The sequence below is a fragment of the Psammomys obesus genome, unplaced genomic scaffold (assembly GCF_907164565.1).
Source record: "Psammomys obesus unplaced genomic scaffold, mPsaObe1.curated_primary_1811, whole genome shotgun sequence".
NCBI classification, from domain to species: Eukaryota; Metazoa; Chordata; class Mammalia; order Rodentia; family Muridae; genus Psammomys; species Psammomys obesus.
Genome location: NW_026594014.1, coordinates 1577343 through 1604405, shown reverse-complemented (window position 1 = coordinate 1604405; position 27063 = coordinate 1577343). Strand labels below are relative to the sequence as shown.

General features: G+C 41.5%; 1 protein-coding gene and 1 pseudogene across 1 annotated transcript in view; both read right to left on the bottom strand.

The window, feature by feature from the left end:
* Positions 1 to 1144: 1144 nt before the first annotated feature.
* Positions 1145 to 2492, bottom strand: LOC129684589 (40S ribosomal protein S9-like; annotated as a pseudogene).
* Positions 2493 to 2618: 126 nt separating this feature from the next.
* The window catches only part of LOC129684585 (zinc finger protein 431-like), a 58882-nt gene continuing 34437 nt past the window's right edge, over positions 2619 to 27063 (bottom strand). The window contains 2 exon segments of the mRNA XM_055617796.1: positions 2619 to 5440; positions 5442 to 6457. Of these exon segments, the coding sequence (XP_055473771.1) occupies positions 5339 to 5440; positions 5442 to 6457 (1118 nt within the window). The 3' untranslated portion in view covers positions 2619 to 5338.

Below are 27063 nucleotides of genomic sequence, written 5' to 3'. Positions count from 1 at the left end.
TGAGACTCATACTCCAACCAAGTATCATGCATGGAGATAACCTAGAACCCCTGCACAGATGTAGCCCATGGCAGTTCAGTGTCCAAGTGGGTTCCATAGTAATGGGAACAGGGACTGCTTCTGACATGAACTGATTGGCCTGCTCTTTGATCACTTCCCCCTGAGGGGGGAGCAGCCTTACCAGGCCACAGAGGAAGACAATGCAGCCACTCCTGATGAGACCTAATAGACTAGGATCAGAAGGAAGAAAAAGAAACCCTCCCCTACCAGTGAACTTGAGGAGGGGAGTGTATGGAGAAGGGGGAGGAAGGAAGAGATTGGGAGGGGAGGAGGGAGAGAACTAGAGGGGGAATACAAAGTAAATAAAGTATAATTTTAAAAAAGGATGATCATAAATATTAGTATTTCCCCAAAGGTTTATCCTCTTGTGCTGTAACACATGTAGGAAACAGTTTAGCAAATAAAGACAGCAAAGACTCCACATGCTGCACAAATGCCCCTTTCACCCTGGATTCAAACACCTGTAGTCTTACTTTACCTCTTGAGGGAATGTTCAGGAACTATCCAATGTCGTCTGTCCTTCTACAGTTTTAAGTAAAATCATTTGTATATAATTAGGCATTTCAAAAGGATGATATGGCAAATTAATATGCTCTTCTAACTTCTAAAAGTTATTAAGTTTTTAAAAATTGTCTGGTCTAATGGACTTTGATTTTTTGTTTTGTTTTTTGTTTGTTTTTGGTTTTGTTTTTTTTTTTTGCGGTTTAGCAGCAGTTCTAATAATATGTCCCAAATATTTACCTCTTCAGTGCAATAATAAGCCCATTTTTTATGTAGCATATCCTGAGTCATAACATATATGTATTGTAGCTCTTTGGAGGTAGCTAACAGGATATCACCTATATAATGAATAATTAAGCCTGAGGGAATTCCTGCCTCACAGGCTGTAAAACCTTTCCAACACTGCATTGAAAAGTAGTAGGGGAGACTGTCAAACATTAAGGAAATACAGTCCTTTGATATCCTTTGATATTCTTTATAATTGAGTGATGGATCAGAAAAGGCAAAATATATCTTATCATCAGAATGAATATGTATTGTATAAAAGAAGTATTTTCAATCCAAAACAATTTTTTAACCAAGTGTCAATTCTGTTTATTAGTCAACTGGAAAACTAGACAGTCCTCCAGTGCAGGAAGGTATTAATTTCTCTTCCTCATGATCACCAGCTCCAGCACCACCCTGGAACACCTTGGTGTTCTTCCTCTTCACTGAAGGAGAATGGAGGGAGAAGACAATGTGCTTGCGGGAGCCCAGATGGAAAATGAAGGATGGGATGTTCATCACCTGCTTGCGGACCCTCATGACGCTGGCGGATAAGCACACGGGCATGGTGAATAGATTTGGCCAGGCCCAGCTTAAAAGATCTGGGTCTGAGGCTGGAGAGAGCACACTGGCTCTTCTTCCAAAGGTCCTGAGTTCAATTCCCAGCAACTATGTGGTGGCTCACAACCATCTCTAATGAGATCTGGTACCTTCTTCTGGCATGCAGGCAACTGTAGGATGGATGGACGGATGGATCAATAGAGACCTGGGTCTGCAGCCGCCTCTCCAGGAAATCCTCATCTTCAGGTGCAGGATGTAACCAGCTTCATCTTGTCCTCCTCCAGCCCCTGCTGAGGACAAGCCACCTCAGGAGAGCACTGCCTTCAAAATGATGCTGTGGATCCTTTTCTTCCAGCATCAGCAGCTCCCAGGCAGCCTTGCGGATCTTGGCCAAGGTAAACTTGGCCCTTCACACTTCACATGGTTCCGGAGCCCATACTCTCCGATCAACTTCAGTTCCTGGTTGAAATGCAGTTTCTCAAAGGGTCTCCGTGGTTACGTAGGTTTTGCAACAAACCAACTTCTGGCAACTGGCATGTTTCTTCTCTAGGCCCACTGTGCCTACAAACTCACACCCATGACAAAGAGCCAATCCAAAACTTAATAAGACAATTCTTAGGGATAGCAGGGCTTAGGTAAATAAGACTTGTCAAGCTCCCCTTGACCAGTTAGTATTTTCTGACTGTTATGGTGTAAATAAATCCATTCCAAAACTTTATCCTCTTGTGCTGTAATGCTGTAAGAAACAATTCAGTGGGAAAAATAACTAAGTTTAAAGTCAGTGATGAATCCACATGATATACAAAGGCCTATACTGGTCTGAATTCAAATACCTATATTTATTTTTGACTCAAGATAATGTGGGGACTGCCTAATGCATCTCTCCTTTTATAAATAGATTGGTTAGTGCATATGAATATTTTGATCTTGCTATAATTGCACTGGAAAGACCAATCTCAGTTCATGAGGCCACAAAGGAATTGGTAAATGAAATTAACTTTTTACAGCCTCTCCTAAGTCCTGATCAAATGGAGACTCAAAGTTTAGACTGATTAATAAAATATTCAACACGTACATATTTGAGGGTCTTTTTAAGAAAATGGATATGTTCTAAAGGAAGTTCCAGTCAGGGAGCTGAGGAAGCAGTCACCTGAAATGAGGAAACTCATCTTTTTTGCTTTTTTTTGGTTTTTTTTTTTTTTTTTTTTTGTTTTTTGTTTTTGTTTTTTTTTTGCTTCTTTTGCCAATTTTAAAGTTTGATCATAAAGTTTATATTCATTTAAGGAATTCATCTTTACTTCCTCATGATTAATATGCTCCTTAATTTCCTTAATTATTTTGATAACAGTCCAAGTTGATGACCAAGTGATCCAAAATTGAACAGGGGTCTTTCCCTTTAATTTTTATACCTTTTCAATATCCTTTTGGACTCTGTCTCATACTTCTTGACCTATGTTCCATCTTCTGGAAATCAGGAGTTAAAAACAATTTGCAAGTAATCTACTAGTTGTGGTTTTAAGACTTGTGTTCCTTGTACTAGCTCAACATAAGGCAAAAGCCTTCCCAAGGTCTGCCCCATTATTTTCAATTACCCACTTCTCTGAGGGTCCTCACTGTCTCACATTCTACACGACCTCTGGTCCCTGTTCAAGGGCCACTTATCATTGTACTAGATAGTGGGATCTGGGAGAATGGAGCCGACAGATTAGGAAGACTGAAGTCTAATGAGTCTATGTAATAGCCAACTTTATTCAGAGACCCAGGCAATTTGTACTTTGATGTTTGGGAAAAAATCAAATGAGTAAAGTTCTTATGTGCTCAAGCTGGATACAGTCAGAAAAACAATGTTTTTCCACAGAAGTATATAAAGGTAGTTTAAAATTTTAACTTAATAACAATGAACAATAGTGAGTAATAGGAAAAGAAACTCACTTCTAACTGGTTATTGAGAGAAACCCCAAAACACATTCTAAAAGCAATACTGGGATTTGAAGAAATCTAGGTCATGATAGTCTTGTTTTTTTGAGCATTCACATAAGCACTCAGAACTCTCTTCATAGGATTCCATTCCAAGACAGTGTTCTGACAATATACATTAAATTTATTTAATGTTAATTAAAAAGTAACAAAATATACATGAAGAAAGCAACTTTTAAAATACCCTATTTATACAGCATACATTATATATATAAAATAGAGTACCATACATACATACATACATATCTCACACACACACACACACCACATATACCTCTGTCTTTACACCATAAGAATACCAGGTGCCCAGAAAAGGCAGAAAAGTTCATCAGGTGTCCTGGACCAGGATTTATAGGTAGTTTTGTGCCATCTGATGTGGGTGCTAAGAACCAACCTTGGCTACCCAACAGCAGAAGTACTATGGAGTCAAATCTCCAGCTCCCAAAGATGCCATTATAATACAGAAAATGAAGATGCCCCTTTCCTCATTCTGCCTTCTATCACTTAATAGGTGATGAACATTGTTGCTGTTTGGGCATTGAAGGATTGAACAGGATTTCTGAATGGACACTGCACATTGGTTCTTATTATAATTGTTAACACAGTTCTCTAGATGTAGGCAAGGACTTTTACTTGTGTAAACATGAGTCCAAATTATGTTAAGTAAAGTCTCATAATGTGATATATGCTTTTTTAAATGATTTTTATTTTACATGCATAACTTTTGCCTGTATATCTGTGTGAGGGTGTTGGATACCATGAAACTTGACTTACAAACAGTTGTGAATTTCCATGTATGTGCTGGGAATTAAACCTTAGTTCTTTGAAAAAGCAATCATCTTTACAAACTCCCTTTTTGGATTTTTAAGACAGAATTTCTCTAAATAGTTATGGCCATCCCAAAACTCACTATGTGGACCAGGTTGGCCTTAAACATCGAGAGATCCACATGCCTGTGTCTCACAAGTACTGGGATTACAAGTAAGCAACACTATGACCAAGTGAGATTTTATTTTTAATAACTTGTCTTTGAATAAGGCAATGAAAAAATAAGGTAAGATCAAAACAGGAACCATCATGTTTTGATGAACAGTAACACTTCTTGGAAATTTTCAATGTATTAATTTCAACTGGTAAATTATTCCCCATGTTCTTAATATTTTGGTTAATTGCTTTGTAAATTTTACCTCTTTAAAGTTTTTTAACTGGCAAGGTGGTGGTGGAGCAAGCCTTGAATCCCAGTACCCAGGAAGCAGAGGCACAAGCAGACAGATCTCTGAGTTTGAGACCAGGCTGGTCTACAGAGTGAGTTCTGGGACAGTCAAGGCTCCACAGAGAAACCCTGTGTCAAATAAACCAAAAACAAACAAAAATTTTTAAATGTATATAAACATACGTACTACCTGGTGGACATGTGCCAGTATCAGGACAATTGACAGGTATCTATTATAGAGTTCTTCTATGTGAGTACCCAGAAAAAAACAAGCTAGTCAAGTTTAGCAGCAAGTGTCCTAAACTACTGAGAGAATTCACTGGCCATTATTTCCATCTCAAAAATATTGATGTAAATGCTGGTGTGTGGGTGTACAAACAATCCATGAGGACTAACCAGAGAAAAACCTGAATGAGTAATATTTGTCTCCCAGAGAATGAACTCAGGTCATCAACCTCAGGAGGAACTACCTTTACTTCTTGAAACAATTCTCTGGCATTCATCTGTATTTCTGAGAAACGTTAAGAATGAGCATTTAGTCTTCAGGATAAAGTAACATAATCTAAAAAATAATGACAAATCAGTATCAGTTTCAGTTGGAAATAAGTTGTACTATTTAAGTTGTTCTATGTTCCTGTATTCCTGTATGACAATATGTTTAAAGTTTGTAAAGTAGACAATATTTTCTACTAATCTTACTCAAATCCCAGTGAGATAGCTCAGTGAAAAAAAATGTATGTGGAATTCAAGACTTTACCTTATTCATTCAGGTTCATGGGGCTTTTTACCAGTGTGAATTCGGTCATGCTTTTGAAGGTTGCTAAAACACACAAAAGCTTTATCACGGTGATTACATTCATAAGGGTTTTTGTCCAGTATGACTTCTTTCATGCCTGTGAAGATGACTGTTCTGTAAAAAGGCTCTACCACATTGATTACACCCATAGTGTTTCTCTCCAGTGTGTCTTCTTTCATGCCTGTGAAGATCACTTTTACAAGCAAAGGCTTTACAACATTGACTACATTCATAGGGTTTCTCCCCAGTATGACTTCTTTCATGCCTATGAAGATGGCTGCTCTGTGAAAAGGCTTTACCACACTGATTACATTCATAAGGTTTCTCTCCAGTATGACTTCTTTCATGCCTTTGAAGATTACTGTTACGTCCAAAGGCTTTACCACATTGCCTACATCCATAGGATTTTTCTCTAATATGACTTCTTCCATGATGGAAAAAATGGCTGTTCCGTGCAAAGGCTTTACCAATTTGATTATATTCATAGGGTTTTTGTCCAGTAAGACTTCTTTCATGACTGTGAAGACAACTGTTCTGTACAAAGGCTTTATCACATTGTTTACGTCCATAGGGTTTTTCTCCACTATGACTTCTTTCATGCCTTTGAGGTTTACTATTCTGTGCAAAGGCTTTATCACATTGTTTACGTCCATAGGGTTTCTCTCCAGTGTGACTTCTTTCATGCCTTTGAAGATTACTGTTACACCCAAACGCTTTACCACACTGATTACATTCATAGGGTTTCTCTCCCGTGTGACTTCTTTCATGTCTGTGAAGATGACTATTACGTGCAAAGGCTTTCCCACACTGATTACATTCATAGGGTTTCTCTCCGGTATGACTTCTTTCATGCATTTGAAGATAACTGTTACATGCAAAGGCTTTACCACATTTATTACATCCATAGGGTTTCTCTCCAGTATGAATCCTTTCATGCCTGTGAAGATGACTTTTATAAGCAAAGGCTTTACTACACTGATTACATTCAAAGGGTTTCTCTGAAGTATTAATTCTTTCATGTATTTGAAGATAACTGGGACATACAAAGGCTTTACCACACTGATGACATCCATACCTTTTCTCTCTAGGATGAAATCTAGGTACTTGATGAAGACTATGATATGGAAACGCTTTGTCACTTTGATTATCTTCATTTCCAAAAGATTTTATTTCCAAAAGATTTCTTTGGTGTAACTGTAAAGAGGAATTAGATCTAAAGGCTTTATCGTGTTGATTACATTCATGAAGATCCTTTTCATTATTGGTCCTTTTCTGTGTTTCAAGATACCTGTGATAGTCAAAGCCTTTATTACATGGCTCAGATGTATCATTTCTTTTTTCCATATGAGTTTTTTCACATGGTAAAAAAGAACTGGAGGAACTCAGAGTTCTACCACACTGATTACATCCACAACATTTTCCTATACTATGAGTCACATTACATGTGCAAAGTGAACCAGGACAGACTGAAGATTTTCCATATTCTTTGTACTCATGAAGTTTCTCTCCAGTGTGAGTTTGTTTATGTTTTCCTACTAAAGTTGGAAAACCAAGTAATTGCAAACTTGTATTGCAGACATCATGTCTTCTCATAGCAGGGACTACTAAATATCTTCTAATTGTTCTGGGAGAGACAGAAGTACATTGATTCTTTCCATATCCCTTATGCTCACATGGTTTGTATCCAGAGTGACAGATGATACATCTATTAAATGAAGGATAACAAATAAAAGGTTTTCACATTGCATTCATATAGTCTAACCATTTGTGTCTCATAGGTATGTGGTATAGATGATTCAGATTTCTCCACCATAACAACCTTTTCTTTCATAAAAGTCACTACAAGTATATGAAGGACAGTAGCTTTAATATGGATGATTTGTTTATAAAATCTCTTAGATATACCCCAATCTCCTTACCAGTATGTATGCCTTTTACAATAATTAGGTGGTAATAAACTAAGTGGATGGACAGTTCTACAGAATGGTCTCACATGTATATGTTTTTTTTTTAAGATTTTTTTTGAGACAGGGTTTCTCTATGTAGCCCTGAATGTCATGGACTTGCATTGTAGACCAGGCTGGCCTCAAACTCACAGCAATCCACCCACCTCTGCCTCCTGAGTGCGGGGATTAAAGGCATGCAGTAGCATGCCCAGCCACATGTATATGATTAAAACTGTGACATTTGTTAAAGCATTGTTCTATTTTTTTTAGTTGGGGGGGAGGGTAGGTTCAAGATAAGGTTTCTCTGAGTAGCCCTGGCTCTCCTGGAACTCATTCTGTAGACCAGGCTAGCCTCTAACTCTTGGAAAACCCACCCGCCTCTGCCTCCTGAGTGCTGGGATTAAAGTTATATACCACCAATACCTGGCTTCTTGTTTTGTTTGTCTTAGGGTTTCCATTGCTGTGAAGAGACACTATGACCACAGTAACTCTTATGAAAGAAAACATTTAACTGCAGCTGGCTTACAGTCTCAGAAGTTTAGTCAATTACTGTCATAGCAGGGAACATGGTGCCATGCAGGCAGGCATGATGCTGGAGACAGAGCTGAGAGGTCTACAACTTAATCCTCAGGCAGCAGGAGACTGGGCATAGCTTGAGCATAGGAGACCTCAAAGGCCACCTGCACAATGACACCTTCCTCTAACAAGGTCACACCTACTCCAACAAGGCCACACCTCCTAACAGTGCCTCTCCCTATGGGCCAAGCATTCAAACACACGTGTCTACAGAAGCCATTGCTATGCAGACCACCAGTTTCTTAAAGGAAAGGTCTGCAAACAATGATCAGCTATATGATATTGAGATACATGCTGTTTTAAGACGTTAATAATCACTCCAATGCTGTGCTTATTTACACTGCTGCTTTTCATTAAAACTTCAAGGTACATAAAATTTCTTCAAAGGCACATACATATCAGCTAGAATATGAAAATTACCTTCGATGTCTTCCAGAACTTTGCCAATGTTCTTCAATATTGTGATCTTCCCATTTGTACCCTAAAATACAGTACCAGAAAATATCTGATATATTACTGGAAATTATGCAAAACTGAAATTACTTTCTTAGGTGAACCTAAGAACAATGCCTGATTCCTTTACTACATTCTTCCTTTCATAGTAAAATCCACAGAAGAGCACCAATCTCCAAGAAAGGCTTGTCTCTCTAAGGTAAAAAGTGGAAGAAAACTCCAGTTCTTACCTATAGCAGTGAGGTTCCAGTAGGTCTCCAGCATCACGTCTTTGTAGAGACTCTTCTGGGAAGGATCCAGCAAAGCCCACTCTTCATGAGTGAAGTTCACATGCACATCCTCATAGGTCACTGCATCCTAAAATGTCCCAAACACGTACATAATAGAAATGGTGTATCTTACTTCACTGTAAAAGTACAGTTTATTCAGGATATATTTACATAATTCTGTGCACTTGGTACGTTAACTCCATGTAATAGCATTTCAAATGGAGTCACTAACTCACTTAATAAGGAAATTGAAACTGAGGGTGATGTCGTACATTTCTGTGCCAACTAAATAGAATATAGTAACATACACACTGAGACACACAACACTAGTTTGTATCAGCAAAATTGTATCAAAATGACTAACATAAAAAAAGGGGGACAATATGGGCTTAGTGGTGCATGTTTTTAATCCCAAACTACAGGAAAAACAAACAGGTGAAACTGTGATTGCCAGGCCAGCCTGCTCTATGTAGATTTCCAGGACAGCCAAAGGTATACAGTGAGATTCTGTCTCCAACAAATAAAGCAAAAAGATAGAGTACTAAAGGGCTCAATCAAATTTCCTTCAATGATTTAAACATTCATTCTAATCCTGTACTTGTTGAGCCAGGAAGGGCTCTCCTGGTAGCACCTGTTGTTGGGATCCCTAAGCAGGCATCTCTACAACCAGCCCCGAGGGACCTGACAAACCCGATATCAGGCATCCATGAGGCCACCTATGGACCACCCAAAACCACCTGTGCATGCTCTGGATCACCTTATAAGAGAACTTGTACCACCTCCTCTCTCTCTGTCTATCTCTTGCCCTACCCAGAGACGGTCTCTGTGACCTCTTCCCCCTTCCTTAATAAACCTCCCACATGAAAGCAGTCGTGTGGTGTGATTTGTGAACCCACCGTGTAACAATGTACAATCCTAACACCTGGTCTGGTCACACCAGCACACCTTTAAGCAAACAATGATGCCCACAACAGACTTTTCTTCTGTTCCACCTATCCCTAACCACCACTCAACCACATATGCCTTAAAACCTACACTTTCTCAACTGCCCTGCCTTTACCTTGCACACCTGTCCCTCTGCTTGTGGCTGCTCAGACTCGGAGACCTGCCATGTGCTCCTAGCACCTGGGACAAGGAGGACACTCACGCTGTGCTAGAACCAGCTTGGAGAGACTGGGACACTCGCACCAGAAGCTGGAACTGTCACAGACACAGCATGCTTTAAACTATCGCTGTTAGGTAAGCAATTGCTGGGGACCCTGCGCACACACAGATGGCTTTAAATTGTGCTGCTGCCTCGGCACCCCCACACAAAAGGTTTTAAATCTCCCTAGGAATGTCTGCCACGAGAGGTTTGCTTGCAGAGAAGGGTTTTCAGCTACCAAGTGTAAGCAGAGAGTTTCAAAACGGGCAGGGATAGCCATCCCACCAGCAAGCACCTGGTCTCGCTGTGCCGCTGCGGTTGGCACCACACATGGCAAGCTGCCATGTTGGTTTTAGAATAGAGAAGGTGTGCCATGAGCTGGGGTCTCACAGATGCTTGCCCCTCCCCCACCCCGCAGAACTATAAACCACTTTCTAAACACTGGCTCTCAAAACATCTCCGACCTCTAAGGCCCTACATTTTAAAAAATTCTTTTCTTCCTAATTTCTGTACACTCTGCTCTTTAAAAAAAAAAAAATTTATGCTGTAAATTCTTATCTAATGATTTATATCATTTGCTCATTGGGTTTACATTTATAAGACTTCCTTAGTCATAACTAACTGTTTATCTCCTTTTAGGCTAAAAACAAGAAGTCTCATTTTAAATGGGTATGCAGTTGTATATTAATTTAAAGTTATATTTTTACAACATGATATATATATATATATATATGATCCAACCCTGGTTCAAAATAATTTTTATGTGATGCTAAAATTTCAAGGTTATAAAGGTCTATTCAAATTAAGTTAATTTTAAGTGTACATCTAACTGCCTATGTCTTTATCAATTCCTGAATTAATAAATGCTGTTTCTCCCATCAGGAGTGCCTGTGATCCAGATTCACCATAGGCTTTCTGGCTAATAGGTTTGGTATTAATAAATTCAAATGTAATTTTAAAATTGCTTTATACTGTTCTACTATATTATTGGTTTTAAAACTTATAACTCAGGGTTTACTAAATAAAAGTTTTTGCCTAGATACCCTTAAAACGATATGATATAATTCCAAGAATACTCTAAATTAAGATCTATTAATTTTAGAGGCATTTATTCATTTATGTTAAAACGTGGTCACTGTGCTAAATCTTTACTGTAAAAATGTTAAAATATGCCTGTTTTTATTTTCTAAATATGGTAACATTATTAATCTATAACATAGCCTTAGACATTTATAAGGTGTGGATTTTTTATACACTATATCATACAGGAAACTGTTATGGTCTCGCTTTAATGGACTGTTTATGACTTTTAAGGCTCCAACTTAACAGGAACGAAACCCAAAGTCCTAAAAATGCAAGTTAATAGCCACTCATCTCATAGATGATCAAGTCCTCTAACGCGTCCAAAAATATATTTACAGTCCTACAGACGCAAACATGGTCTCACTGCTATCTTAATTGAACAGCTGAGGATGGTCCTTGAGTCACCACACAGGAGATGGTAAAAATAATTAGAGTCTCCCCAATAGGCTCATCTACAGGACAAAACTGTGCTCCATACCTTGCTGCTCTGAGGCTGTTGGCATTCCAGCAGAAATACAATGCCCCATTGCGCCAGGGTATAACCAAAAGTCAACTCCACCAGGTGACTGCTTCAAATGCAGCTGGGAAGAATGCTGGTCCCACAGCTGCCGCAACAAGCCATGACTGCCTGCTGGCAGACTGGCCTCTGAAGTCAAAATGCTCCCGTATACGCTTGTCCTCTAGGCCCAGCCATGGAGGCTCAACCAGCGCAAGAGCTGCAGACACTTACAGCCTTCAAGCTCCTTGGACTGGTAGAGGACAAATGGCTCCTAGATTTAGCGACCTCCACCACCATCGCCCAGCACTGGGTAACACTGCAGGTTTGTTTAAATCTCACACTCGGGTCCCACGGACATATTGCCAACTTCTGTCTTGGGAGGCTTCAGGTGCCTTCTCAGTCTTCATATGCAGGAGACCAGGCCTTAAGCCTTCCTCCTTGCACTGTTATATGTTTGTTATCAGACTCAAAAAATAGGCCTCAGATGTAACCTTTTACCATCCCTTTAGCTAAAGGACAATGAATGTTCACAACAGTCTCCCCTATGTCTCATAGTAAATAATTAAATACAAAACCTCAGGATACAGAAGTTATGAGGATCTAAGAAAGTACTTTAAGATTGGTTAATGCAAGTTACAAATGTTTGAGGGTCTATGCAAGTTATGATGGGTCTAAAGGATTGAGAGCCTAAGAAAGTGTTTTAAGATTGGTAAATGCAAGTTATAAATGTTTGAAGGTGTAAGAAAGTGTTTTAAGGTTGGTAAATTAAAGTTATAAATGTTTGAGTGACTAAGAAAATATTTTAAAGTTGGTAAATGCAAAATTAAACATTGGCTAAGCCTCTTTTCCATAATGTGTAATCATACTAAAAGTTAAGATTGAGTGGGCTTTTGCCCTTTCTGCTTCACAAAAGGCCTTTTCAGAGCTCACCTTAAAGAATGTTTATGTTGTTCACACAAAGGTGTGTGTCTGCTGCCTTTTTCCATAATGTATATTCCACTGCAGGTTACAATGGTGATGCTAACATGTCTAAAGTCTTATCTCCTTTCTAAAACTTAAAAGGGATTCTTGTAAGCTGCAGGAAAGCCACCTGAATCCACCTCTCAGCTCAGTTGGACTCCAGATAAGTTTCCCACCTACTGCCATCTCAGAGGATGGGATTCCTCCCCTTTCTCTGGTTTTGTACCCATTGCTACATGCCTACATCAGACACCGACTGATTTGGGAGTCTTCACTTCTGGTTGGCGCAAACACTCCCTACTGCTCTTGCCAACCTACACCCAAACCCTTCATCTAGGACCTCCTCCCCTGAGTAAGATTTTCCCTCTATCAGCACAGTTTTGCTCCCTCCCAATCTCGCTCATCTACAAAATCCTAGCTAGACAAACCATGTCTGCTACGGGCAACTCTGCCCTTGGTTTCGGGCCAATGCTGACAAGCTGTTGGAACAGATTATACCATATTAATCTACTGAGTCAAACCTTGCTCTTGGGACACCTTGACAGGTCACTGACTCCTACCTGCCCAATGGGAATAGTCCATCCGTCCTTTCCTCCAGATTCTCTTCTGAGATGTCTTCTGGAGAATGTCAGGTTTCTATACCTAGTGCCTATTTTAAGGGCCTCTAAGCTTACACACTCCTGCAACCAAATGTGGCCTCAAGTTCCCTTAGATGACAGATCCAAAATAAAACCTTTTTAATTACCACCAATGATTGGGTAAATGGAGGTTCCCATGTTCAAGTCTCTTTGATCCAAACCTTCCACCTCTGTTCGCTCTCTCAAAAGTTTTAAATGTACACCTAAAGGAATTTTCTCCATAACCTACTTAACTTTGTCTTCTACCTCTGTATATGTTCCAGTATCCTGCCAGACCAAGGTATTTTCTATATCCATGACAGCACCTAAGAAACTACCTACGGGTGTTCCAATCTGATCTCACAGACTTCATCAAAGCTGGACCTGCACTTTATCCTCCCAGCCATGGATGTTCTCACAGACCTTAGACTGCATCAAAACAGCCTGTTCTTCCTGGACTTGGCCAGCATTTCAGCCTTTTGACCTCCGTAGTGTCCCCAGTGTCAGCAGGAAGTAGCCAGAAGAGAATCTCCACCTGTTATTTACTTATTATTAACAAAAGGCTGGAATAGAGTGCTTCAGGCCCAGGACAAGTAGCTCTAGGTTCTCCCAGCATTCCTCAGTCCCCTATCTCCTGCTGGGCATGGCTAGCAAACCCCACCCTCTACCCTGAACTTTCCAGGGCAAGGGATTCCCCTCCTGTTCTTGACCATGTAATCTAGACATTTTGTTGCTATTGCTTTTTTCCTCTCTCTCACTCCCTTGCATAGCAAACGAGCTACTTCCAATGAACCTATATTTATATATTTTAACCTGCCTTACATGAGAAGCAGCCCAAGCTCCTCATTTTTTAATTATAGAAAAAGGAAGGAATGTTAGTATTTAGACAGCCTGCTTCTGGGTTTCCTAGTAACCTATGTCATCATGTGTCACCCTCCAGGTAGACACACCTGGCAGTCCTGGTTCAGCTGCACAGAGGCTATAAAAGAACCAACCCACCACTTGGTCTCCCTCTTGCCTTCTTGCTCTTGTGCTGTCTTGCTGTCTCCTGCTCTCTCCCCTTTCTCTGTTGGAGCGTCCCTTCCCCTCCTGCTATCATGTCTCTCTCCCCTCTCTCCTTTCTCTCTCTCTCTCCATCCAAAAAAACTTTTTATATAATATCTGTTGTACCTGTCATCATTTCAGTACTTGTCTATCAGAAAACTTAGGTGACCCCTTTTAAACTGTAAAGCTAAGCTGATATTCCTACAAAGAAATGTATTTTTAATAAGTTACTGAATAATAGATCAAAAAGTTCTCAAAAATTCTCAAAAACATTAGTAAAGCAAATATGGATCCTAAACCAATAAAACAACAACAGCAAACAACCACAAAAATGATAGAGCATATAAAGATCACCTGTTGCTTCTGCAGAGGACCTGGATCAATCCCCAGCACTCACCTGGACGCTCCCAACCACTCCTAACTCCTGGTCAAGAGAATCCAATGCTCTCTTTGACTTCAGTGAAAACCAGTCACACAAGCAGTATAAATCTATATACAGATATGTGCAAAAATGTCATGCACACATTTTAAAAATTAAAAAGAAGTAAAAATATATACAAATGCAGGGAGACTGTTACACAACTACAAGCCAATGATTTGGGAAATCAGTATTAATGTCCTGAATGCACACCATCATGGTCCGAAAAATAATTCTGTCTGCTAAAGTTCAAAAGTTACAGATGTGAGTAAAGCTCAGCATAAGAGCAAATGCTTGACATGCATAAAAATCTAATTCAATCAGCTAAAAATACAAACATAAAAATATCAATATCAGGCCAGAGAATGGTTTAACAAGAAAAAATAATGGTTTCTATTTTATCTTACATTATTTAGGGATGGAGTCTGAAATGGTGATGGCATGGCTAAATGAGAAGGGAAGAGCCTGCTCAGTTTCAAGCACACAAACAAGAGGAAGTGTGGTGAGGTATAAACACCCAATGCCCTTTCCCAGGAACTAATTTCCTCCAGAAATGCTCCTCTTCCTAAGGGTTTCATAAGCACCCTAATGAAGGCCACAAATCAGAGACAAATGCTCAAATACATCATACCTGGGAGATTTTTCATTCAACCCACATTTTGACCCAAGTCATGACAGGATCACTGTCAACCCCACGATGCAAAATGCATGTAGTCTAACTTCAAAAAATCCCATATTATATAACAGCCCCAACAGCTTCAAATGTCCAAGTTTCCTCTGACACTCAAGGCAATCTTTCGATTGTGACATCTTGTAAAACATCTTGTAAAATCAAAACACATAGTAAAACTACATTTACAGAAAGAAACAGAATACACATTTCACTTTAAAGATGTAAGAAAATATTAGACCAAGATGAGACTGAAACCCTGCTTGGCAAACACCAAAATTTTCAGGCCTGTGTCAGGGGCTTCAGTTTCAAAGGGCTTAGACGGCCCTTTCGCTCTGCAATTTCTCATGCATCTCCCTCTTTGGCTATTTCTACTTCCTATACGCAACTATTCATGGCAGGTGTCTCAAAGCTTGGGTATCTCAACATAACTGTATTCTCAAAATGCAACCCAGGCCTCATCTCCATTGCTTTATACAATGAAGTCTCACAGTATCCTCACCAGGGCAATGATTCTGCCAAAAAAGATGGTGACAACAGCTAAACTGAAACAATAAAGGAAGACTCCATGACCTTTAAATTCTGTATCTTTCTTCTTTCACGAAGAAGTAGCAGAAAGATACCACCACATAGGGTCCTGGCTTTGGATGGATCCTGCTCCAGTGCAACAGGGCACCAGCAGATTCTGAATGGAGCTGATTTCTAGGACTAAGAATCACCTGGCCTTTTCCTTCCATAGTTAAACACCTTGCTGGATGCTGTAGTATCCTTACGTCTTCTGTATTTCCAAAGAAGAAACAGAAAACAGGGTACCTTCTCTTTAATGGCTCTAACCTCCCTGACAATTACTGCCTCTGTTTCGGCAATCAAAACCATCTAGTGCTATTTTTCTGAATCCCTCTTCCCCCTCCCCACCAAACCACACATGTTTCATTTACTTCTGCCCCTATTGTTGCTCTTTTTCTCTATGGAACAGATTGAGTATGAATCTTGCTAATAACCTTTCCATAGACTGAATGTTTTGTAAGTCCATTACACTTTCATTTAGCCTTATTCAATTTTACAGGAAGTGGGCAGAATACACAGAAATAATTAGCCAAAATATTACACAAAGAATATTATTTAATGATTGTTCTATGGCTGTGAAGAAAAACTATGACCAAGGTAACTCCTATATTGAAATACTTTTAATTTGGGGATTGACTATAATGACAGCTTATTAGTCCATTATCGTCTTGAAAGGAAGCATCACAATAGGCAGGCACAGGGTTGAGTATTACATCTTTTGATATTGGCAGGCAAGCAAAAAGAAACATTTGCCTTGCAATAGTCTTTCAAAACTTCAAAGCCCACCTACAATGACATACCTCAATAAACAAGACAAACCTACTCCCACAAAGGCATACCTCCTAATTTTATACAACTAGTTCCATTAAGTGTTCAGAGATAGGAGGTGGATGGGAAATATAAACCATGTCATGCATATAAACTAAGCAGAAAGAGCCCTAAAGAAGAGGGAAAGGTTTTGAAGGGAATGGGGGGGTAGCGGGGGACATTTCCCCCCAAAAGAGGAGCCAATTCCTCTGGCTCAATTACAGGCTTCCTTAATATAATGTTCCCTACTGTAAGAAGAGATTAAACAATTTGAGGTCTCCAAACTCAGATTTAAGAACCTATCTTTTCTTTGAGTCTATGTCCCTACCCAGTTCCATCAGAAAACCTAGGAAACCTTGGATCAGGTCAGCTGAAAGCAATGAAGGCAGTCTCTTGATGTGGGTAAGTGTGAGTGTTTAAATCATACAGAAGCTGCCTTTCTAACTGTGAAAAAGTGCCTCAAAAGCTAGTAAATTCAATTTAAAGTAGGAATCCAAAGGTCTTAAATTCCAGCCAACATGGACAGTCTGTCTGATCACAGCCCAGAGCATACCCAACTGGGATAAAATGGAGCCAAACAAAATCTTGTGTCTGGGGACTGAGGAGAAGGTAAAACACCTGGATGACAATGATTCGCTTCCACAGTTACACTCTGTGGAAAGATATATGGATGGACTCAACTGTCTCTGCTTTGGGCCACAGAATGCTTTCCTCTGTTACTTAGCTGCATGGGCCCTACAAAATTAACTACACGGGGATCCTATACCTGAATGTTTACTGTAAGGTGCAGAACTTCTAGAAGATACCAGAGAAACTATTGCTCTCTGCAAGTTAAGAAACTGCCTTCTAGGGGGACAATGAAAGGAGCTGAGGTGTGCTCATAGCGTAGTGATGTCAGCAACAAAGATGTTTCCACACAAGGGCTCCTGCTCCCCATTATCTGCACAGACACAAACAGGTGAACAAAGTTACTCAGAGGTCCTGCTTCTGCCTGAGAGTTTCAGGACCTCAAAAGACCTCAAGGCATTGCCTGAGACCTTATGTGAACTCAGGGGACCTCATAAGTCCTCACAGGACTGCCTGGGATACAGTACAGCTGCCTCTTCCTACTATCCCCCAGGATGATCCCACACTGATTCCTGTGGCTCCTTCCCATGTGGAAACTGGCTCCTCATTCACCAAGGTGCAGTTTCTGAAATAGGACCTTCTGTCCTCACAATTCCCACCAGTAGGTCACAATGCAGCACAGGGAACAACCAGAAAGTCCCTCAGTCCAAGAGATGAGCCTGTAGCATGGCAGACTGTAAGTACCCTCCCCCATTCTGACAGTTGAGTACACCTACCTGAAGGCCCTGATTGGCAAGTGAGGCCTGAGTGTCAAGGCAGCTGTTAAGCACACAGTCCTATGAAGGGGTTCAGCATAATGATTCATAGCCTTGGCTCCACCAAAGGATAGAACTGTCCCAGACCTGCAGAGATTGGCATTGCAGTTGACTGCAAAACTTGGCCCTGCAGTCTTCTAGCTCTCAGTAGGCACTTCACCTTCTTCCTACTGGCCTCTTGGTGTCTAGCATACACAGTACATCAAGCAATGTGCAGTAGAGTGATCTCCCTGCCTCACAGCAAAAAAAAAAAAAAAAATGTACCCAGACCATCCAGGTCAAATTTAAACCACATGACTGATATTCACCACACATCAGCAAATTTAAGAAGGCAAACTTAGGACTGTTATCACCTCTCTTGGCTTCATATTTTTAGCCAAAACATTAATACTTTCCCAGCCTCCTGTGGTGGCAAACCTACCATGCTAGCACATGGGAGGTGGAAGCAAGACATTGAAGTTTAAACAAACTTGGTTCATGATGCAAAACACTAGCAATAAGATCCCCAAAGGGGAGATGATCAGAGTAACGACCTGGAGCAAGTTAACATTAGAAAATTTGGGATCAGTATGTTCTCCATAAACTGATGGCTCATGCTAAGCAAGGTTATTAAGAAGTACAGCACTAATACACCATTTGCAGAAGGAGAATAGGACCGAGGCAGCAGAACAAGATTTAAGCAATGTTGGCAAAAAGAACAAGGAATACCTCAGACTGAAGACAAAAATGCTCTTGTCACTTATAACCACAGCCTTTTTTAGGCCAAAGAACCTGATTTCCTCAACTCCTTCAAAATGCTGGTTCAAGCACCAGACCAGACTATGGCAAGTCTGCCATTTCCTTTGTCACCCAACTGGCCCCAGATAGGGAAGGAAAAAAAAATTAAAGAATTTTTTAAAAGATTAAAGTAGGTCCCAGTTGTTGGAGGTAGCGCAAAACCTTGTTTAACAAGAACCAAAAAATAAAAAATAATTTAAAAATTAAAAAAAAAAAAAACTACAAACCCTGAGTACTGTGACAAGACATTTTATATAACTTAAAGCCACTGCCACCTACTCTGATAATAAAACACAGTTAGGCTTACAGAAATCCAACAAAACTTTGGTATCTTATCCTCTGCCAGAAGAATATCTTCCAGCTGAAAGTTCTGTCTTTTATCAAAAGATAAATAATACCCAATGACCCTAGAAACAAAAAGGGAAATTGCAGTCCTTATTGCCTGGCTTGAAGAGACAGGCATCCTGGTGTCGTGTCAGTCACCCTGCTTATGAAGAAAGCTGGGACCTCTGAGTCTCTTGAATCTGATTCTTCCAGAGGAAATAGGTATACACTATCTTAGACCTGAAACATGCATCCTTGACTCTCCCATTGGCAGAGGTGAATCAAGCCATCCTTGCTTTTAAACGGACAGAACCAGTGGGAGATTAAAAAAGGCAAAATACTTACAACAGATTGCCCTAGGATTTAAAGACACTAAATGTAGAGTTCCTGCCCTTTCTTCAGAGGTTTCCTAGGAAAACAAATTATAAAAGGGACCACTGAGGGACTCTGCAAATGTTACACACCTTGAGCTACAGAGTGTCTGCTAAGAAAGCCCTATTTGTAGATATCTGGCTAGCTATCTTCCCAACAAATTAGGGGGAGGCAAAAGGAGCCTGACTCAGAATAGAATTGCTTAGATCCTTTAGATCCCAAATCCAAAGACAAGAGACAGGTTCAAGAGTTCCTGAGTACAGTTGGATGCTGCTGCCTCAGGATGCCAGAGTTTGTGGAAACAGCAAGGTCTCTCTGCACACCAGCACATCTTTGTGTATTAAGGGAACTGAGCCCTTAACCTAGACTGAGACTAAACAAAAGCATTTGAGGCTGTAAACTCAACTCTGACTTCTGCTTCAGCCCTAGCACTTCTAGCACTTGTCCATGGAGCAAAAGACAAAAGGGGTTTTAAGCCAAACTTTGGGGCCATGGAAATCCCCTGTGACATACCTGTCCAAATAACTGAACCCTGCAGCCACAGGATAGCTCACCTGTCTATAGCAGCTCCAAGTTACTATCCTGTTGCCTGATGACAGGGATGTTAGTCCATGACTGTCAGGAGATGAAAGATGAAACCAGGTACTTGGAAGCTGCAGTTACTTTAACTGAAACAAACTGGGCCTAAGCCAGGTACCTCAGCCAGGAAAGCAGGACTAGGCAATCTGACCCAGGCTCTCACGTGAGAAAAGGAATGATATTCTGATGAAATACCAGGATCCCTTTCTGCCTGAGACTCTTTGGTAAAAAAGAAACACACAGATCAGACCCACAAGGTGATGGAGACACCAGAGGAAAAGATCATTTTCCCAAAAATATCTGATAGGACTATTTGTAACTTTCACCAAGCCACTCATCTGGGTCCACAAGACTTTCTGAGTTGCTCAGACCAAGGTATGTTATACCTAGACTGGACACCCTAGAATGGGATGTCTCAGGCAGATGACGACAGGTTTGTGTTTAAGTGAATCCAAAACAAAGAGCCTTCACCCAGGAAAGGGTCCAAATGAGAAAACAAGATCCCCAAGAACTCTAGGAAAACTGACTTCACCAAGATCTGGTCTGAAGGAGTAGGATAAAAGTACATATTAATTTTTACACATACCTTTTCCAGGTGGGTAAAAGTGTTCCACACCTAGACTAAAGCTACTTAAATAGTAGCTTAAAATACTCCTCCAGGAACAGGTCCCCTGTGTTAGTCTACCCCTAGCAATGGAGTCCAACAATGACCCCAGCTTTCATAGCCAAAATCTCTCAAGCAATAGCTAATAAAAGCTTTAGACATAGGTTGAAAACTTCATTGTGCACTAAGACTTCCCAGTTCTAGCCATGTAGTAAAAAATAAACAGGACATTAAACAAACAAACAAAAAACCTTTAACAACATTCTCATTAGAGTCTACCAAAGAATGGACAGGGGCTTCTTCCTTTACTCTGGCCAGCTGCACTCCATACAGGGAGGGATTTCCTCCACTATGAGGGTATATTTATAAAACCTTCTCTATCACAGGCTCAGAGACCACGGCTGGCAGAACTCTCCAACCATTCCTTCCTCAAGCCACTGCAGGCACTCCAGTCCTCCCTGAAGACTATTAATTAAACTATCTGAGAGAACCAGAGGACCTGAGCCCAACCAGCTTGCGCTTGATCCAGTACTATGATACTGTCTGGCTAAAGTGAGTAGCCAAAGGGACGCGGGAACTAACCTGAAAAGAACCCCAGAAGGTGATTCTGTCCACTCCTCCAGTAGGAGTGGAGGTAGCAGGCATTCCACCATGGATCCACCACACCCAGACCCTAAACGGGATGCCACAAATACTGTCAAATGACTGTCTCTGGGCCATGGGCCCATTAAAATGAAGGTTTCATTGGGTCTCCAGGCCTTTCCACTCCCTGGGCCTCCACCAGAGTCTTGTTTGGTATGAACACAAGGTCAGTGTCCAACCCCCACTGCCCTCATGCTTAGTCCTGGAAATTAAGGCAAGGACAATATCACCTAATGTAACTACAGACCAGCAACCCACATTCATTTTGACCTTTGCTCACTGATGCCCACTTTAAATGTCTGGTTGTATTACAGAAAGAAATGGAGGTTTATCTACTGAAAGAGAAATACAGACTTTATAATTTTATGCATGCCCTGCAGCTGAGCCCCCTGGTTGCCGGAAACTAGGGAGTTTCCATTACAAAAATAATAGGGTTTGTGAAACTGAGGCTTCCTGAAAATTCCTTTAAAAATATTCTGGCCTTGGGGAAACAGGGTAAAACATCTGAGAATCAGACTTTATGCCACCCTGGGGTGGAGTTAAACATTCCCAGCCAAAATTTGGCGAACATTGCTGGTTATGTTCAGACACTTGACCCCCGCCATACGACATGTGGATATAAACTAACCAGACTTTCAGCCCATTGACTGACAAAACTCATTGTGACTAGGGGCAGCCAAAATTGATGTTCTGCTTTATAGGCTAATTCATTTGGATAACAACATTATTACTGAGTCCCTGAGACTACTTTGTGGGCATACACTAATGGGTTGGCTAAATGTGCCTCTTCTGATGCTTTCCAAAGCAAGTAGATAGGTTGATCGGGACCTAATAGTATTAGATGTTTCTGTTTCTGAATTTAAAAAACGGTTAGATTCCAATACAGAAATGATCCTACAAAATTGAAAAGGCTTAGATGCATTTCTCATGAGCTAAAAGAAACTATAACTGACTTTGAAAGAAAAAAAAAACTGTTGTTTCGATGCTAACTGATCAGGAGTAATTTAAATTTGTTGATATGGTCAGGGAAATAACTGATACTAGTCTCTGTTCTCTTGGGTTCCTGGCTAACTACACTGCTATTAGCACTGGCTGGGCCCTTCATTTCATTCTAATTGGATTAACAGTGGGGCCCTGAATCTTAAACTAAAAGAGGATGAGTCCCTGACTTGACTCATTCATTAAGACCACTAGGAAATGTAACAGGGCCCCAGACCTGAGCACATTTCATTAATGGAAAATGCAAGATTGAATAAACAGTACACACAGTGACATCCTCTGACTTCAAACTTTGAATGCAGCTACAATAAAGACTGTACTATACTGGGTAGTGGTAGCCCACGTGTTTAATCCCAGCCCTGGGGAGGGAGAGGCAGGTGGATTTCTGTAATTTCTAGGCCAGACTAGTCAGTCGCCCGAGAAAGACCCTGACTGAAAGAACAAGACAACAATACTGTACTTTCTGGGAAAGAATAAAGAGATTGACAGAACATGAGAACAAACTTAGAATTTTAATAAAAATACACAATTAAAACAGAGTCAATTTTGACATAGGAGGCCAGAAAACCCTTAAGTAAGTCTGAACTTACTAACACACGGGACTGGACCACTGTGGCATCTACAGGCAAATGTGGTAACCACACAGACTTTCCACCTGCACAGAACTAACTGCGGACGGAGCCGACACCTGACTGTCAAGTGTCAAGTGTCAACTCCTAGACGACCCTGGAGAAACCAGGGTCTGCGAGTCAGCACACCTGCTCTCCTGGCGACTGCAAAAGCAGCTGAGGCTCGCTGCACGGTGAGGCCAGCGACGAGGACGTGTTCACCCGTTCCCCACGCTCTGCGCAAGCACAGCCAGAGGAACTCAAGTCACTCAGAGGTCCCGCTGCGCCCAGCGAGGGGCCGGGACAAACGAATCACACCGGACACAGAGTTTCGCCGCCGGTCCCCGCCCCCGGGACGAACCCACTCGGGCTCCCGCGGCTCCTCCCCGCGTGGGGACGGCGGCCCCGCTCACCATGGCGCGGACTCCGAGCTCGCCCCGCTCGCCTCGGCTCCCGGCAGCCGCTCACCGCGCACAACACCGCAGCATGAGCCCCTCCCTCAGGCCTGTAGCCGAGCCTGCAGCATGGCGGACCGGAAGTGCCCCCCCATTCTGACTGGCGGGTCCGTTTGGAGGCCCTGATTGGCTAATGAGACCTGGGTGACAGGCGCGCCCCTCTTAGGAACAGTTCCGTGAAGCGACACTGCACGGTGGTTCCAGCCTAGGCGTCCACCTCCGGCACACACCTGTCCCAGACCTGCGGAGTTTGTCATTGCAGTAGAACTGGTGCCTGGGCTGCAATGTCATCCCTGCACTAATCCGGCACTCAGAAGGCACTTCTTCGTGTAAGCATAGGATCTCTAGCATACAACGATCATTAAATAAAGGGCAGGGTAGTGATCCCCCGCCTCACTTTCCCACCCTTTTGTTGAAACACTGGCCTATCATGCCAACATTTGGGAGGTGAAAGCAAAGCATCAAACATTTAAGCCCGCTCTGTAGACTGAGTTTCAGGAGAACCAGGAAAAAAAAATAAACAAACCAAATTAAAAAAAAAAAATCGTGATCTATGATATCAAACACCAACAATTAGGGGCCCCAAAGTGGAGGTTAAGGACCTGGGATGAGAAGACAAAAATGCAAAGTTTGGGATCAGTATGTCTTTTGTAACCTGATGGTTCCTGTTAGGCAAGTTTATTAAGGTGTACAGCTCTGATGCACTATTTTCATGCGACGAATGAGACAGTCAGCAGAAAGATGATTTAGCAATGTTGGCAGAAGAACACAGTGGCCATGAGACAGATAACCACAGTCTCTCAGGCTGAAGAGCCAGCTTCCCTTGACTCCTTCAAGATGCTCAATCAACACCAGACCAGACCTTCTCAAGCCTACCTTTGGACAAGACAGAACAAGTAATATTCCCTTTGTGCCTTCATCAGGACATCTGAGAAAGCCTTGGTTACGCTTGGCTCCCAAAAGGCTCACCTCCAACCTAAACATGGAAACAAAAGCATCAATGCGTGGAAAGATAGGACTTAGAAAGAAAGACTAGTATAGATTGGAGATTCAGTCCACATAATAGGGAATGAGAAAGTGTTAATGAAACCAAAAGCTGATTTTTTAAAACTATAATTGAATCACCTTTAGCTAAATTACTTTAAAATTACTTTTAAGAAAAGGCAGATTCAAATATCTAATTTTCCACATGAATTTGGAGCTGAGAGTAGTGGTCTAGTCCTGGAGTCCCACCACATGGAAGGCTGAGGCAGGAGCATCACTAGTTTTTGTTGTTGTTTGTTTGTTTTTTAATTTATTTTACATCCTGGTTGTAGCCCCATCCCTCCTCCCCTTTCAGTTCCACTCTCTCTCCCTCTTTCCCCCTCTTTCTCCCTCCCCCCACCTATTCCTTAGAAAGAGGGAGCTCTCAAAGCAGATGCTGAGACCCATAACCCAACCTTCGGCAAAGTGTAGGGAATCATATGAAGGAAGGAGGAATTAGTATATCCTAGAGGGGACAGGGAGCCCCACAAGGTCCAAATATATCTGAGCACAGGGGTCTTCTATGAGACTGTTTATCCAACCAAGGACCATGCATGGATATAACCTACAACCTCCGCTCAGACATAGCCCATGGACCTCAGTACCCAAGTGGGTTCCCTAGTAAGGGAGACAGGAACTGTTTCTGACATGAACTCATGAGCTTCCTCTCCCCCCTGAGGGAGGAGCAGCCTTGCTAGGCTACAGATAAGGACATTGCAATCATTCTGAAGACACCTGATAAGCTAGGGCCAGACGGAAGGAGAGGAGGACACCCCCTCTCAGTGGATTCGAAAGGGGGCAGGGAGGGGAGGATTGGGAGGGAATGAGGGAGGGGGCTACAGCTGGGATACAAGTGAATGTATAAAATTATTTAAAAATAAAAAATATTAATAAAAAATGAAAAAAAAAAAAGAAAGAAAGGGGGAGCTCCGAGACTAGCGAGATGGCTCAGTGGTTAAGAGCTCTGTCTGTTCTTCCAAAGGTCCTGAGTTCAATTCCCAGTAACCATATGGTGGCTCACAACCATCTATACCCTCTACTGCCCTCTTCTGTCATGAGGGTGTACATGCACATAGAGCATTCAAAATAAATAAATAAAATCTTAAAACAAGAAAGAAAGAAAGAAAGAAAGAAAGAAAGAAAGAAAGAAAGAAAGAAAGAAAGAAAGAAAGAAAAAGGAAGTTCCTTTTTCCATCCACCCCAGCTCATCAAGTTGCATCAGGACTGAAAGTGTCCACTTCCCCTGTGTCCTGGCAAGGCAGTCCCGCCAGGGTGAAGTGATCAAAACCTAGCAAGTGAGTCCCTGTCCGATACAGTCCTCACTTCCATTACTAGAAGACCCACAGGGAGCCTAAGCTGCCCATCTGCTCCATCTTTGTAGGGGGCCTAGGACCAGTTCATGCAAAGTCCTTGGTTGATGCCTCAATCTCAGCAAGTCCTTCTGGACCCTGGTTAGTTGCTCTGTTGGCCTTCTTGTGGAGCTCTTGTCACCTCCAGATCCTTTTCTTTTTCCTCCCACTTTTCCCACTGTACTCATTGCTCAATGTCTGGCTGTGAGTCTCAGCATCTGTTTTGAGGTGCTGCTGGGTAGAGTCTCTCAGAGGACAACGCTGACAGACTCCTGTCTGAAAGCTTAGCAGAGTACCGCTCATAGTGTCAAGGATTGGCAGTCTCCCATAGGGTAGGTCTTTGGTTGGGCCAGGCTGTGGTTGGGAATTCCCTCAATCTCTGTTCTATCTGCTTTATCTTTGTCCCTTTATCTTGTAGGCAAGGTAGGAGCATCACTAGTTTAAGTTGATAAAATACTTGGGCAACTTAACCAGACCCTGCCTCAAAATAACTTTTGTTTAAGGCTTAGTGGACAAGTATAGGATGAGCTCTGTATAGAATGAGTGCCTGGTATTTTTTACCCCAAAAAGAAAATACAACTACTACAACCAATATACTGAAATAGGTGGATTAAAAGTGAGTTCTGATACAGAAATGAGCTAGTTGGCTTAGTAAATAAAGGCACTTACAACCAAGGCAGAGATCCTGGGGCCAATACCCAGGGCAGAAGCCACTCCTCCATCTTTTCCTCTGACTCAAGGACACATGTGTTGTGACACGTCTCTTCATAGGTGTCTCCATGACACAGATTCAGAATTTTTAAAAAATAAAACTGAAAACAATATGAGAAATAAAAAGTACCATCAACAAAACCAATAATGAAACATCTGGATGTGTTAGTGCAACCATTGACCAAAATGGAACTCTTTTCACCAAACTGCCAGGATGGCAACAGAAAGCAACACGTTCACCATTAACTTCCTACCAAGTTAGCAAGTTATCTCCGCACAGCTTCCTGAGGGTAACATGCGAGCAACTGAAGGAAATACTTAAATCCAGAACATTTTATTTTGGATCAAACAACTACTCTATTCTGAGTTGGCAAAACAAACAAACAAACAAACAAACAAACAAACAAAAAAACGTAATAAATAAAAAGAAAAGAAAGAAAGGAAGAAAATCAAAGAAAGCCAAAAGCAAAGAAATTTGCAATAAAATGAGTAATAATCATGAATACAGGGTCTGCCAGTCAAATCAAACTCTTAGCAGGATGCACCAAAGTCTGTCTCTGGTATGCACTTTGCCTCAGACCTGGTCAGGCAGTCCTTACACAGCATCCAGAGTGAAGACTGAGTCTATTGAGTCTATTCTGTAGCCATCAGCTCTTTAATGGGCTCTTGTGTGACAGGAACCATTTATTGTGGGCCTTCTCACCTCTGAATTCTGGGACCTCAAGAGAGGGCTGTTCACCACACTTCTGGGCAGTGACTCCCTCAGGGGCTGGATGCCATGTGTGAGTTCTCCACACTGCTGTTCTGTGACAC